This window comes from Heteronotia binoei, chromosome 12 (genome assembly GCF_032191835.1).
Source record: "Heteronotia binoei isolate CCM8104 ecotype False Entrance Well chromosome 12, APGP_CSIRO_Hbin_v1, whole genome shotgun sequence".
Taxonomy (NCBI): Eukaryota; Metazoa; Chordata; class Lepidosauria; order Squamata; family Gekkonidae; genus Heteronotia; species Heteronotia binoei.
In genome coordinates, this window is record NC_083234.1 from 60,474,157 (window position 1) to 60,489,414 (window position 15,258).

Below are 15,258 nucleotides of genomic sequence, written 5' to 3' on the forward strand. Positions count from 1 at the left end.
AAAGGCAGAGACTCAGGCACACCCCAATCCCTTAACACAGCCAAGGATTCTCCCTTCTTTTCCCCAAGCTATGGATTATATATATCTGAAAGTGCAATATCAGCAAAGTTGCTTTAGTGTGTGTGTGTATATATAGCACCAACACTTCATCAGTCCTACCAACTGAATAAACATGGGAGTCCCCCCCCCCCCCCCCGGAAAGGTTTTAGGAGGAATGTTTCCATATTTGGGTCTGAAATTTGCAATATGTTTATATGACCTAGACAAGCTGGAAAACAATACACAGGCAACCTTTGCATGGTTAAAAAAAAATCATCACCATGGGCATGTAGAAAGCGAGCCACCCTTTGCAGCACTGCGAAAATAATCTGAAATGCGTTCGGAGGGGGAAAGCTTCCATTCATAGCACTGCTAAAGGCTTCTTCCCTTACCTCATCCTGTCAGCATTTCTTATCCATTTAGCATGAACAACAAGCAACCAAAGGGGGTGGGGGAGAGAAGACAGGCTAATTTTTTAAAATGGAAAAGGAAGAAGAAACAGCAAAGGGCTGGCATGAATGACGCACATTTGTCAGCAAGACACCGCCTAGTTTAAACTCAGGATTCCAATCTTGCCTCTTTGCAGGAGTGAGAGGGGTTGTTTCCCCCCCCTTAGGGGGAGGGCAGCACACAATGCAGCAAAGAGGGAAACAGCACCACGGGGCTGGCACAGCCCAGAGAGAATCGCAGTTATGCTCAGAGAGGAAGGCTGGCGGCAAGCCGAGGAGAGCTTAATTCAGCGTTGCCAGGTAAGTCCGCTGAAGCTCCTAGCCCACAAAAGCTGTTCTTCAGCTGGCTTAGCCATATAGACAGAGCTCAGTGGTGAAGCACCAGAAGGTCACAGGTTCAGTTCCTGGCAGCCTTTGTTAAAGGCTCTCAAACCTTATTTTCTTTCCGAGGCCCCAGACAGCCGCTGAATCTTGATGAAGAGGGCTCGGATCACCCAGAGATACGACAGTAAATGAATGCCACCAGAGTCCTGCTTTGCCTTTATTGCAAGAGATTCCAATCGTTCCCTCTTTTGGAATTACAATATGTGTGCTTTGTCATGTAGGTGTCACAGGACTGTTTGGTGTAGTGGTTAAGTGTGCGAACTCTTATCTGGGAGAACCGGGTTTGATTCCCCACTCCTCCACTTGCACCTGCTGGAGTGGCCTTGGGTCAGCCATAGCTATCGCAGGGGTTGTCCTTGAAAGGGCAGCTGCTGTGAGAGCCCTCTCAGCTCCATCCACCTCACAAGGTGTCTGTTGTGGGGGGAGAAGATATAGGAGATTGTAAGCCGCTCTGAGTCTCTGATTCAGAGAGAATTGCGGGGTATAAATCTGCAGTCTTCCATCTTCTTGTCTTCTGTTTGTGCTGCAACAGCCTCAACTATCCGTAGCATATACATTCTTTATCCCTCCTTCCCACCAAGAGCAATGGATTAGAGATGACCTGTAAGGTTAAACCAAATACTATACTATTAGCAGTCAGCACCTCCTCCGAAGTGCTGCATGCAACACAAGGAATTCAAAGTGTTGTGCAAGGTTCCTCCATCTTTATTTTCTATTCACAACAAGCCTGTGAAGGAGGTTCAGCTGAAATGTGTGATTGGCTCAGCATCATGAGCTTCAGAGTAGAGTGCGGCCTTGCATATCCCAATTCCATATCTGCTGCTTTAACCACTGCACCAGCACTACGTCTTACACTAACCGTGCAATCTTAAGAATACTTTGCCCTGACCTGGATGGCCCAGGCTAGCCCAATATTATCAGATCTCAGAAGCGAAGAAGGGCAGGCCCTGCTTAGTATTTGGATGGGAGACCACCAAGGAAGCCCAGGATTGCTGCTCAGAGGCAGGCAATAGCAAACCCCCTCTAAGCATCTCTTGCCTTGAAAACCCCATGGGGGTGCCATAAGGCAGCTGCAACTTGATGGCACTTTGTACCCAGTAAACTGCATTGAATAGATCAGAGCAGGATTTGGAGTAGAGCAATTTTCTGGAGTTAAAGAACTGACCGAATGATTGACTGAATGAATAAGTACAATCCTGCACAGGAATATACCCTGTTAAGTTCACTGAAGTCTTAAAAGGTGCCACTCTTCTTAGGATTGCGCTGACGGTCAGTGTTGGTGGAAGTTTTTGTTTGCTTGCTTGATTGCATTATTGATGCCTTGGAGATCATACTTTTTAAAAGGTATATATTTTATTTATTTCATTTATATCCCTCTTTTCCTTAATGGAGACCCAAAGTGGCTTACATCTTTCTCCTCTCCTCCATTTTATCCTCACAAAACCCCTGCGAGGGAGGTTAGGCTGAGAGAATGTGACTGGCCCAAAGTCACCCAGTGAGCTTCCATGGCATGAGCAGAGATTCGAACTCGCGTCTCTCAGATGCTAGCCTGATATACTAACCACTATACTACACAATTTAAAAACAAAACAAAACACAAAGACACACAACATTGGGATGAAAATCTCAGCATAGGATTTTTAAAAACTAAGAGTAAATACCAGGGCTTTTTTTGAGCAGGAACGCAGTTCCGGATGGCTTCGTGTCAAGGGGTGTGGTCTGATATGCAAATAAGTTCCTGCTGGGCTTTTTCTACATAGAAAACCCCTATGTGAAAAAATGGTGATGTCGGGGTTTGGACTAATATGCAAATGAGTTCCTGCTGGACTTTTTCTACCCAAAAGGCCCTGGTAAATACTATTAACCAGGGAACAGAATTTGAAGTGGAAAAGGCACAGTCGGGCATGGCAGAAACAGCAAAGCTGGATTTCAAACACTGCAGTCGTTTGAATGGAAATGTCAGGAGAGATGGAGCCCCCAAGGATAGCAAATCTGGGGTTGTTCTATGGCTAGACATATCCAGAATCTACAGCTAGCTGTCTGGACTGCAGTTGGGTTTTGTTTAGATCTCTTTCTGCCCATTTAAGGTCACAAGTCATGATACTGAAGAAGGAAAAATAGCAAAGGCAGGAGCCAAAAGGAGCAATCTGCCAGGTTTCCCGAACAAGCGTCACTGAAAGCCAAGGCAGTGGTCTTGCGCAGCCCAGGCTGATTGAGCAGGAAAGCGTCCTGACAGATGAGGGCTCAAAATCCCCGCTTCCATAGCCAAATCCGTTTACATGAAAATTCCAAAACAGCTGCATTCATATAAACCTTCTTAGATCAGCATTGTCTGCTCTGACCAGCAGCTTCTTCTTAGGCATCGAAAGCCTTTCCTTTAACTGGAGATACCAGGAACTGATCCAGGGACGTTTAGCATGGAAGCAGATATTCTGCCACCAAACCATCCCTGTGAATGAAACAGCTTTCTTCTGAGACAGGTGACTGGTCCATTTAACTCAGCATTGTCTAGCTTGATTGGTGGCGGCTCTCTAGAGTCCCAAGCAAAAGAAGGTCTTTCCCAGTATCTGATACATGCTCAGCATGGGGAAGATCCAAGTATCATCTCCAATGAAAGGATCTCAGGTGTTTGGGAGAGATGTTCTGCCTAGGGCCCTGGAGGGCCACTGCCTGTCAGAGTTGACAGCAGTGAACTAGATGGAGCAACAGCCTGACGTGGTACAAGGCAGAATCATATGAACTGGGGACCCTTTAACCAGAACTGCCAGGGTCTGAACATGTGCAAGCCATGTGCTCTAGTACAGCGCCATGGCTCCACCCAGCATGAAGTGCATTTTGTATTATTTATATGCAAACTCCACCCCCACCCCCGCCCTTCATTGCTGGCTTTCAAAGTTTGGAACTTTCTGAGGACACTCTGCATGGCCACCAATCTCTCCACTGAGCACTGAGTCAGGGATTCTCTGTGCATGGTAAAGGATTCTGGGAAATATTCACATACAGTCAAACCTCACCCTAACCATGGTCTAACACACCCAGCTTTTTTCCTGTGACCGTACATTGCTACGCGGGGCATAAGAACATGGGACACAAGATAGTCAAAAGAACGTAAGAAGAGCCCTATTGGACCAGACCAGTCCATCATCCTTTCTCAAACAGTGGCCTACCACTTCCTCTGGAGGGTCAACAACAGGATGTAGAGGCTGCGGTCTTCCCCTAATGTTGCCTCCTAGCACTGATATTTAGAGGTTCACTGCCTCTGAATGTGGAGATTCCCTACAGTTACCATGGCTAGTAACCACTGTTGGACATATCACAGGTTATATTTCAGGGAAGTCAGTTATCCTGTTACCAAACTTCTCATCAGGAAACTTCTGAGAAACATCTAAGGAACTCAAAAAGTTTATTGATGAGATACTAAAAAGCCCCAATTCCACCAATACATGTTCACTCCCACGACACTATCACCATTTGTTTTTGCCTTTTTTCATCCTGACCACTCAGAACTAGACAGATCATCCTAGCCATTCATGCCTGAGATGGAATTTGGATCAAGAAATTCCTGGTTTAACCTGTAACCTCATAAATGAGGATGCAGATGGGGAAAGGTGCCATTATCTTGATTATCAGGTTTTAACATCATGGAAGCTCTATCCAGATCTGGTAACTCTTGTGAAAGGTTTAGTAACTGGAAGACCCCGGACCAAATCTAGCCACTTCATTTGCCAAAAGGTGGATGACAAAAAGTGTCTCCAGCAGGCCCCCATGAAGCACGGCTGATCTGGAAACTGGACCTCTGCCTCTTGCTCCATCTTTAAAGTGGCATTTCAAGAAAGCTAGTTGCTCACCACCGAGGTTCTAGCTCCCTCCCCGCCATCACCAATTCTTGTACACTGGATAAAATCAACTCTTTTTCCATTTTCTCTCTCATCCAATGGGCTGATGGCAAAGCTTTCTCTGGAATGTACCAGGAAGGAGGCCTGCCTAGAGCAGTGACTCATGCAGAGGCACAACAAGCTGCCTCTTGGGAGAGTGAGTAATGCCAATGAGTCCTTGAATTTAGAGTGATTGATCATACCACATTCCATAAAGAGATGTGGCAGAAATATCCTTCTCCTGGAAGGAGGCCACAAGGTGAAAGCCAGGCATCAAAACCAGGATTGCACCACAAACGAGGCATGCTCCAAACCACCAACCCAGCAGATTTTCTTCTTGGCACCAGTGAAAAAATGGCCGTCCACTTTTGTCACTGGCTGATTTAAAAGACCCCGAAGCCACATAGCAACAAAGAAATCTGCTGCCAGTGTTCAGATTGTAATTTCCAAGAACTTCAAATATGTAGATGCCAAAAGCATAAAAGGGGGGGGGGAGGAACAAAAAGGAAGATCTTTCCATTTCGTTTTCTGAAAAACAGCTCATTAAACAAATGAGGAGGAAAAATGCAGTGCAAGGAAATGACAGCGCTAGATTAGTCTGTATCCTGCAAATTATTACCAGATCAGGAATACAGGGAAATATAAGACAGACTTTTTTCTTTCTGGGAGGATTCCTGGTAACTATCAAAACTGTGTGACGAATTAAAATTGAACAAGTAAAGTTTTCCCCATCTCAGTGCTAGGAAAAATGGTGCCTGCCAGATTCCTGATTTCCATGGGGTTGTTAAGGGTGCAGGGAACCTGGAAGAATAAAGGAGCCATTGCTGAAATTATAAGAAGAGGATATGATAGTCAAGCAAAAATTCACACATTGGGACACTAGGGTGATTTAAAAAAAAAAGAAAGAAATAGAAATAGAAATATGCTATGAGAAATAGAAAAATGGAAGGCAGTCCGAACCTACAGGAGAGGTTGTCTGCTGAGTCTCTGCATGATTCGCTTTTCAAAGGATTCACTGGTTTCTTTCCAACCATCTTCTGCTGACTGAGCAAGTAATTTGGCCACATTCGTGACTGGATCATTGTGATCATCGCTCTCATCCACATTCTGCTTTCCCTTGCTCTGTCTCATGCTCAGGCTTCTCTGCAACGTCAACACACAAACACACACTACTCTACCTGAATTAGGATTGCCAATAGGCAGGGCTTTTTTTTTTTTTGCAGGAAAAGTCCAGAATGAACTCATTTGCATATTAGGCCACACCCTCTGATGTCATGATAGTTCCACACGGGGCGTTTTTGTAGAAAAAGCCCAGCAGGAACTCATTTGCATATTAGGCCACACCATCTGATGCCAAGCCAGCCAGAACTGCATTCCTGGGCATTCCTGCTCAAAAAAAAGCCCAGCCAACAGACATACATAAAAGAGCCCTGTCCCTTTAACAGTGTCTTAACAAGATGCTGTATACCCGGTGGTGTTCCTTACCTCCTCGCCATGGAAAGCTTCTGCTGCCCATTTTCACTCATAGAGCATCTATTAAAGCAGGGGCCCCCAACCACCAGGCTGTGGACCAGTACCGGTCCGTGGCCTGCTAGCAATCAGGCCGTGAAGGGAGGCAGAGGCGCCATACTGCCTCCACCTGCCCATGACCCAGGCAGATGAAAGAGGCAACGCAGCCTTGCTCTGAGGCAGGGAAGCAGCCTCGGAGTGAGGTAGAGCAGCCCCACTGCCCCTTCTGCCCGCCCAGGACCCAATCAGCTGATCGACGGGGGTCTTTAAATGGGAGGGGGAGGCAGATTGGCCTTCTGCTGCCTGGCCACCTAGTGGGGAAGTGGCAGAAACAGCTCTAGTCTCCCTCTCCCCATTAAAAGACCGCCATGTGAGGCAGGGATGGGATGCGGGGGGGGGGGGGGCAGCCTGGGGAAGCAAAAAACCAAGCACCACCCCCTCACCAGTCTGTGGGAAGATGGTCTTCCACAAAACCGGTCCCTGGTGCCAAAAAGGTTGGGAGCCACTGTACTAAAGGGACAGGACTTTTGTCTCCAGGTCTGTTGCACACACAGGGTTGCCAACCCTGAATAAGAAAATACCTGAAGATTTTCCTGGCAAGGAAAATATCCAGGGAGGGCAGAGTTTGGGGAGGGGACAGACCTCAGCAGGGTATAATGCCACAGACTCCTCTCCAAAGCAGCCATTTTCCCCCCCAGGGAAGCTTATCATCTGGAGAGAACTGTAATAGCAGATCTCCAGGTGCCACCTGCAGGTTGGCAACCCTAGTTGCCATCCCAGTTTTAAAAACAAATTTGATTTAGCCACTTCCATCCAATTCTAACCCACGTGGTCACCACTTTGACTAACTGGCCATGTTCAAATCCTTCCCATGATCCCTTTAGCCCCATTTACCTAACTTTCCTTGCTGAGACTTTTTAAATAAAACGGTGGCCGCATGATTCCCTTGCAGCTCCAAAGCCGGCTCCCCTGCCAGCACAGCTGGCCCAACAAGCAGGGCAGTTTCTAAAGAGAGGGCTGCCAAGGCCTATGTCGAGGCCAATGGATCTAGCGGCTCCCCGTCCCCTTGCCTGCGAATGACTAGAGCGGGCTCGCCCCACTTGGCAACCCTGCATTCCACATCGAAACCTGGCATTTTAAAACTTGGCTGCTCTCAAATGTCACCTATAACTGGAGCTTAAGGGAGAATGTACAGAATGCCAGCACATTTCTCTGTGTCTGCACCTCTCCTCTGGGGCCAAGAATCCTAGTTAAACACAAACTCTAGTTACGCATGGTCCGGGACTATGGGGGCATCAGCTAACCAAAGTTAGTTCCCTCCCCCACTAATAGGGCCTTTATACCTGGATTAAACCCAGGCTACAAATCACAGTTACTCAGGGTGAAACTAAGGGCATAATTCTACACACGTTCACTGGGAAGAAAATCCCTTTGAGCTCCATGGGGGATTATTCAGTATTGATAGGATTGCAGCCTAACATTGTCCCTGCATTCCTACATGACAAGGACAGGAAATTACAGTGCAATCCTAAACCGTTACAGCCTTCTGAATCCACTTGAAACTGTTTAGGATTGCATGGCCAGTGTTTAACTGGAAGGTTCAGTTCTAGAAAGGAGCCACAGGGAGGGAGGGCCACAGGTGAGTACATTTTTTCCCTGTCTGCAATGACAGGTGACATCAGGGCTTTTTTTTGTAGCAGGAACTCCTTTGCATATTAGGCCACATGCTCCTGATATAGCCAATCCTCAAAGAGTTTACAGGGCTCTTAGTACAGGGCCTACTGTAAGCTCTTGGAGGATTGGCTACATCAGGGTATGTGGCCATTTAAAGGAGTTCCTACTACAATGATTTTCAACTACAAGGAAGTTAAATTTAAGCAAAAACTTCAAAAGGCTGTTCAGAGTTGGAATGAGCCCATGCCAGGAGGGCACACCACTTGTTTCCTTGAAATATTGGGGGGGAGGGGCACGGGATTAAGTATAGGGTATTTGCTTTCAGGCAAGGCGTTGCTGCATATCCATGGCACTCTCCAAATAACTCTGTTTTGCATTCATTAAGAAAATCTCTATGCTGCCACTCCAGAGAACCTGTGGGAGGTCCTGTTCAGACAGCATCTCAAACCACAGTTTGCACTAACTATTGTTCAGAACCCAAACTGTGGCATCAGCTTTCAAAATCACAAGTAGGCGGTTTCTGGTCTCCTTTTTTTAACATGCAAGTCCACAACTTTCCTCCTATTTTCATGCTGCAGCATTCTCCAGAGGAACATCAATGGCTCCCACTGATGCTTTGCCAATTCAGACACCAAACCACAGTTAACATAAACCATGCTTTGCAAGCCAGCCCACATACATACAAAAGCTGCCTTAATTCAGATCATTGGTCCATCTGGTGAGAGTAGACAATACTGAGAAAGGTGAAGATGATCACTAGTCAAGATGATTCATTGATATGTTGTAAACCATCTAGAGCAGGGATGTCGAACTCATTTGCTCTGAGGGCCGGATCTTGATCTTGTCGGCTGGGCCATGTGTGTCATAAAATGTAATGCCACGTCAGGGAGATATAAACTTTATAAAGGACACAGACAGACACACTCAACCTAATCCACCTCACTGATTTGCTGAGCCTCAGCCAACAGAAGGAAGAAAGGCCTGGTTCAGTAGCTCTGCTGTGCAATTGAGAGAGCCTGACAAAGCTAGTTCTCCTTCCCCCACTTCCACCCCAAGGGAGGAGCTTTGTTCTGTAGCTCCTGTGCAATTGAGCAAGCCTGGCAAAGCAAGTTGTGATGCAGAAGGAAGCAAGAGAGGGAGAAGGAAGCAGACAACAGTGAGTTGCTTGCGGACCTAATAGGAGCCCTACAGTGGGCTGATTTGACCCGCGGGCCGCATGTTTGACACCTATGACCTAGAGAGCCTACAGGTGATATAGAATGGAGGAGGAGGAAGAGAAAACTTCCCAGAATGTGGAGGGAAGGCTGGCCTGGAGAATGGATGAGAGAGAGAAAAGCTACTGTGTGTCCAAAGTACCCATTCACAGAAGAGGCTGCCTACTCTATCTCTGCATGATTGCCTGCTCTGGCCTCCTTTTGATCTATCTGTGCTGCAAGCAGCACACCTCTCCCATGACTGTCTTCTCTTGACACCACTCTGCTGTAATGATCTGCCATTCTTATTCATTCTTGCCTAACTTCCTGGATCCCAGAGACCTGAGTTCCAGTCAAGATTGCCAGACTGCTTGGGGGGAAGATTTGATTTCAGCCATGGTTCCCCAAGAATTCAGCTTCGGAATAGATTTTTAATGCCAGGTAGGGATGAGCACTGGACCACAAAATAAGAGAAGGAAACCTCTCAGGAAGCACATAGTGCCATTCGCATACCACCATGTAATACCCACCAAGCCCTCATCACATCAGGACTTCAGAAGCAGAGCATCTTCATGTCTTTCCCACCACTATACTAGGAATTGAACCTGGGACTTTCTGCATGTGAACGCTGAGCCAAAGTGCTTCATCTAAACATGGTCTCATATGAAACGACTTTATATCAAGTCAAATCACTGAAACATCTAGCTCAGGTGTGGCCAAATCTGCTTAACAAAAGAGTCACATAGAATAAATGTCAGAAAGCTATGAGAGCCACAAGACATGAATGTCAGACGTTTGAGAGTCACAAGGCATGGACATCAGATGTTGGAGAGCAAGCAGGCAGGCAGATAGATGGGGAGGGGGGGGATGGAAATAAAGCAACTTTAAATACATTCTCCGAGCTGCATTATACAAAAAAAATACTAGCCCATAGAAAGGAGGCTTGGCTTGGAGAAGTGATTTAAAGAGAGAAATACCTCCATTCAGCCAACAGGGCGGCAGGGGCTTTGAGAGCCACACAATATGTGTGAAAGAGCCACAATTTGGCCACCCCTAATCTAGCTTAATATTGCCTACTCTGACCAGCAACAATTTTCCAGAATCTCAGACAGAGAAAGCTCTTTCCCTGCATGTCCCCCCCCCCCCACCCCGAGATTTTTTAAAACTGCTGATGCCAGGGACAGTACCTGCGACCTTCCAACACAAAGCAGTTGCACCATCAGTGAACCATGACCCAAATGTTGGGATTGCCAGGTCTGTATTAGGAAATACCTGGAGACTTTGGGGGTGGATCCAGGAGAGGGTGGGGTTTGAGGAGGGGAGGGGTCTCAGCGGGGTACAATGCCATAGAGTCCACCCTTCAAAGCAGCCATTTTCTCCAGGGGAAAGCAAAAGTCGCAAAGAAAATCACAGAAAGAAATTGTCGCGAAAAGAGAAAGACGATGAAAAATAACTAATACAGTATTTGAGCAATATCCCAACTAGTATTAATTAGATTAATTGTATTAAATCAATATGTAGAAGTCTCTAACAAGTCACATAAGTGATGTTACAATGAAATTGATTTCAGATGGCAATGAGCTCACAGTGTTTCCATTCAATAAAGTGCTTGTGCAAAACAGTCTCTATAATAATCCTTCAAAGTACATAAGTGCCAAGAATATAATAATTGGACATCACATCACTGTCCACCTCTGATGTAGCTTGCTAGCTGTTCAGTTCGTTTCAACCATCTTCCTCATGGAGGGGTAATAGACAGTCCACAATTTTCATATTCCAAACCATTTGCAGTCATTAACAGTATGAATAAGCACAATATCCTTCCAGTGGAAGACTTCTACATATTGATTTAATACAATTAATATAATTAATACTAGTTGGAATGTAGTTCAAGTACTGTCTGTTATTTTTCACCGTCTTTCTCCTTTTGCAACATTTTCTTCAGGGGAGCTGATCTCTGCCAGCTGGAGCAGGAGATCTCCAGGCCCCACCTGGAGGCTGGCAACTCTAGCAGTTGGGCCTTCCTTGAGTTCACATCATGTGCTATGACTGCATAATCTCAGGGGGTTTGCAGTCTGGCTAAAGTTCCTCAAGGGAGAGGGAAATGCATTCTACACATGCTCAGAGGCAATCTTATTATTTCTTTGTAGGTGCCAGCTTCTGAGATTCAGCTGTGGCGTGAGACATCCCCCAGGTTAACAGGATGTTTTTCAATTCCCAGTTGGAATATAAGAAGCATTTTGCTAAATCAGACCAAAGGTTCACTCTCACAACATCCTTTCTTCACCAACTGCCAGCAAGGAGCTTCTGAGAAATGTTTACCAGCAGGGTGTCCAGGTGATAACCCGCCCTCTCGCCCCCTCCGGTTTGTTCCCACCATCTGTGAATCGGAGTCAGACTTCTTCCTCCCATGGAGGCCCCATTAAACTATCAGGGTCAGGGCTTCTTTTTGTAGAAAAAGACCAGCAGGGACTCATTTGCATATTAGGCCACACCCCCTGGTGCCAAGCCTGCCAGAACTGTGTTCCTGTGTGTTCCTGCTCAAAAAAGGCCCTGATCAGGGCTAACAGCTGGTGACAGACCACAAATTTGTCCAAGCCTTTTTTCTTTGCTGGTATTAATCGCTTCAGCCGTTTCACCCATACCACTCTCTATCAAGAAGATAACCCCCACTGATTTTTTGTGTACAGCAATTTTCTCTGCTGGTTTCACAGACGCTGCAAAATCCTGGTCCTGTTTGACATTTTCAGTCTGGGTTAAAAACTGAATTGTGCCTTCAGACAAAGTGGGACAGTATGTGTCCACAGCAGACCCCAGTTTCATCACAATCAAAAGTGGGACACAGGGCATTCCATGCCCTTTGAGAGAGCCAGCTGTGGTGCAGTGGTTAAGAGCACCAGACTCTAATGAAGAACCAGGTTTGATCCCCTGCTCCTCCACATGAAGCCTGCTGGGTGACCTTGAGCCAGTCACAGGTCTCTCAGAGCTCTCAGCCCCACCTACCTTGCAAGAAGTGGTCCCTCTAAACTGAATTAGTGTGAGCTAGTTCACAGATTTTTAGCCTCCTGCTCACCCATTTTTGTCTTAGCTCAGGAAGGATGACCCCAGAGCACAATAATTTATGCAGTAGCTCACAACTTTAATGCCAGTAGCTCACAAAGTAGAATGTTTGCTCACAAGTCTCCACAGCTTAGAGGGAACATTGCTTACAAGGTGCCTATTGTGGGGAAAGGAAGGAAAGGTGATCGTAAGCCTCTTTGAGACTTCTTAAGGTAGAGAAAAATGGGGTATAAAAACCAACTCTTTTCCTTTTTTTTATTCAGATTCTCTCCCCTTTGTTAAAGGAGGGCTGTGGCTGAGCCCTAGAACAGCCGCTTTGCATGCAGAAGGTCCCAGGTTCAATCCCTGCCGTCTCCAATCAAAAGGAAGTGGATGTTATTGCAGACCCTGGAGAGCCAGTCAAAATATAAAATGCTGAGCCAGATGGTATTAGACTGTTTCAGATGCTTGTAACTTAGAATCATAAGAGTTGGAAGGGACCCCCAGGGTCATCTAGTCCAACCCCCAGCAAAATGCAGGAAATTCACCACTACCTCCCCATATACAAACCCCAAGTGACCCCCCCCCCACCTCCATGCTCAGAAGACGACAAGACCTCCAGGATCCCTGGCACAACTGGTCTGGAGAAAATTGCTTCCTGATCCCAAAGTGGTGGCGATCAGCATTTCCCGGTAAGAAAGGGTCAGGAGAAGGCAGATTGCGGCTCACCGGGCAATTCCGAGCCGACCAGGATCCTTGCCAAGATGACTCGTGGCCCTTGGTTTTGAGCCAGCAAAGCTTCCTCTTCCGAAGAGATCCCGAGCAGACACTTCGGTGTTGCAAATGTAAAGCCCCTCGGCAGGCTGAGGGGATCCTAAAGGGGGACTGAGCAGACTCTCCGGCCCACCCTGCAGCGGGACTGGGAGCGGGGGTGGGGGTGTGGGGGGGTGTCTCTTATCTATCTCCATGGAGACTTTTGGCGGCGCTCGCTCGCCTGCGCTGGCTTTGAATGGAACCCAACAGCTGCCAGAGGAAAGCGGGAAGAAAGCTAGTTCCCCCCTCCCCGCAATCGAACTCCGAGAGGGTCTCCTCGAATGTCACAGAGACATCCGGGTCCCTGAGTCGTTGGCAGGGCGGGGAGCAGAAGCAGCAAACGTGCCGCTTTGGGCTGCTGCTGCAGTCCGGAGGAAGGAGAGCCCCCCAAACTGGGGGGGGGGGGGGGGGGACCGCAGGTGAGGCGGGAGGGAGGGAGGGACGGTCCCGCCTCGCTCTCCGGGATTTCCCCACCGATCCGAAGCCCCCCGCCCCGATGACTTTCCCCATCTCTCGCCCCCCGGCACGCATAGAGACCCCAGTGGGCTCGGCTTACTTGTCGTTCTCCGGCTCGCTCTCGAAGCTGACTCCCTTCCGGAGCAGGGCGGCGCGGCGGCTCCTCAACCGGGATAAGGGCGCCGCCTCCAGAGCCATGATCCGGGGGGGCAGGGGGCTCTCCGCCCCCGAAGCCCCCGGCGGGGATCCTGCGAGGGCCGTGGCGGGCAGCGTGGCGGGCGGGCGGGCGGCTTGGCTGTCCGGCCGCCTCGCTCTCTCGGCCCCCCTCCCGCTCCTACCCACCGGCTGGATCCGCCCAGCTTTGGCGAGGGGCGCACGGAGGCGCGGGGAGGAGGCGCAGCCGAGAGGGAAGGCGGCCAGGGACCGAGGCGCGTAGTCCCCTACCTGGAGCGAGAGGTCCGCGTGGAAGCCTCAAGTCCCTGCTGCAGCGGGAGCGGCGGGGCCAGGGCCCTCTGCACATGCTCAGAGGACCATCCCTTCCTTCCAAGCCGGGTCACTCAGGAGCGCTTAATTACAGGGTGGAGAGACCCCTGAGCTGGCGGGGCAACTGAGCTGCATTTCAGACGTTTGTTCTGGCGAGCGAGGCCGGCCTTCTGGAAACTTTCTGGTTGCCAACAGTTGCCTGGCAAAGCCCTGGAAATCTGAGGATGTGGTGCCTGCGGGGAGGTGAGCTCCACAGGGAGGTCATGCCATACAGCCCACCCTCAATATTCCCTCTAAGCTGTGGAGTCTTGTGAGCCGAAATTCTGCTCTGTGAGCTACTGGCATTAAACTTGGGAGCTGCTGCATAGATTAGTTTGCTTGCCCTGGGGCCGTTTTTCCTGAGAAGACAAAAATCTGTGAGCCAGAGGCTAACAATCTGTGAGCTAGCTCACACTAACTCAGCTTAGAGGGAACACTGCCCACCCTCCAAAGTTGCCATTTTCTCCAGGGGGGAATGGAGAGCAGTCCTCATTCCTTGCAAACTCTCTGCTTCCAACTGGCCAAGGTCTCTGCTCAGCTGCAGCAGCATGAGGGACCCTAGCCAGGTCTCTGAAGCGACACCCCTCTGCCTGGCTCCATGAATGCATGAAACTGAATCAGACCCTTTGTACCTCAAAGTCAGTATTGTCTGCTCAGAGTGGCAGTGGTTCTCTAGGGTCTCAGGCAGAGGTCTTATATATAATTTTTTGGGCCACTGCGTGACACAGAGTGTCGGACTGGATGGGCCATTGGCCTGATCCAACATGGCTTCTCTTATGTTCTTATGTCTTTCACATCACCTACTGCCAGGTCCTTTTAACTGGAGATACCGGGGATTCAACCTGCGACCTTCTGCATGCCAAGCAGATGCTCTATCGCTGAGCCACAGCCCCCCTCCCCTTCCTCCTAGGATATTTTAACTTCCTAGCCTGTCCCTGAATGTAATGGCAATATTTTTAAAATACAAAAATACACATTGAAACCAGTTGAAACACCTGCAACTTGATACCCCAAACAGAACAGTGACAATAATAGGGTGGTGTGGCCCCTCTTCTCTATCACCATGGTTTCAAGAGAGCAGGACGGCAAAGCAGATTTGCGCTGGGCGGGGGTCATTTTGTAGAAAAATAGGTGGTGGAGCTCATTCAGGGATTGTTATGCAGCTGCATCTACTATTCAATAGACAAAGTAGGTAGGTACAGGGGAGGAGGGGGAACCCTCAGAAAGGTTCAGGAGCTGCGCTCCTGTGAACTCCTGCTGAATTCAAGGCCTGGTGCTGGGGAAGATGTTGCACATTGGAGGGGT

The 15,258-nt window shown here is 48.4% G+C and overlaps 1 protein-coding gene across 2 annotated transcripts in view; it reads right to left on the reverse strand.

Annotated features, from left to right (window-relative positions):
* The window catches only part of GARNL3 (GTPase activating Rap/RanGAP domain like 3), a 149,216-nt gene extending 135,557 nt beyond the window's left edge, over nucleotides 1-13,659 (reverse strand). For both annotated transcript variants that reach the window (XM_060251124.1, XM_060251123.1), the window contains exon 1: nucleotides 13,532-13,659. In XM_060251124.1, coding sequence (XP_060107107.1) covers nucleotides 13,532-13,629 — 98 coding nt within the window. In that variant the 5' untranslated portion in view covers nucleotides 13,630-13,659. The remainder of the gene's footprint in view (nucleotides 1-13,531) is intronic.
* Nucleotides 13,660-15,258: the final 1,599 nt, after the last annotated feature.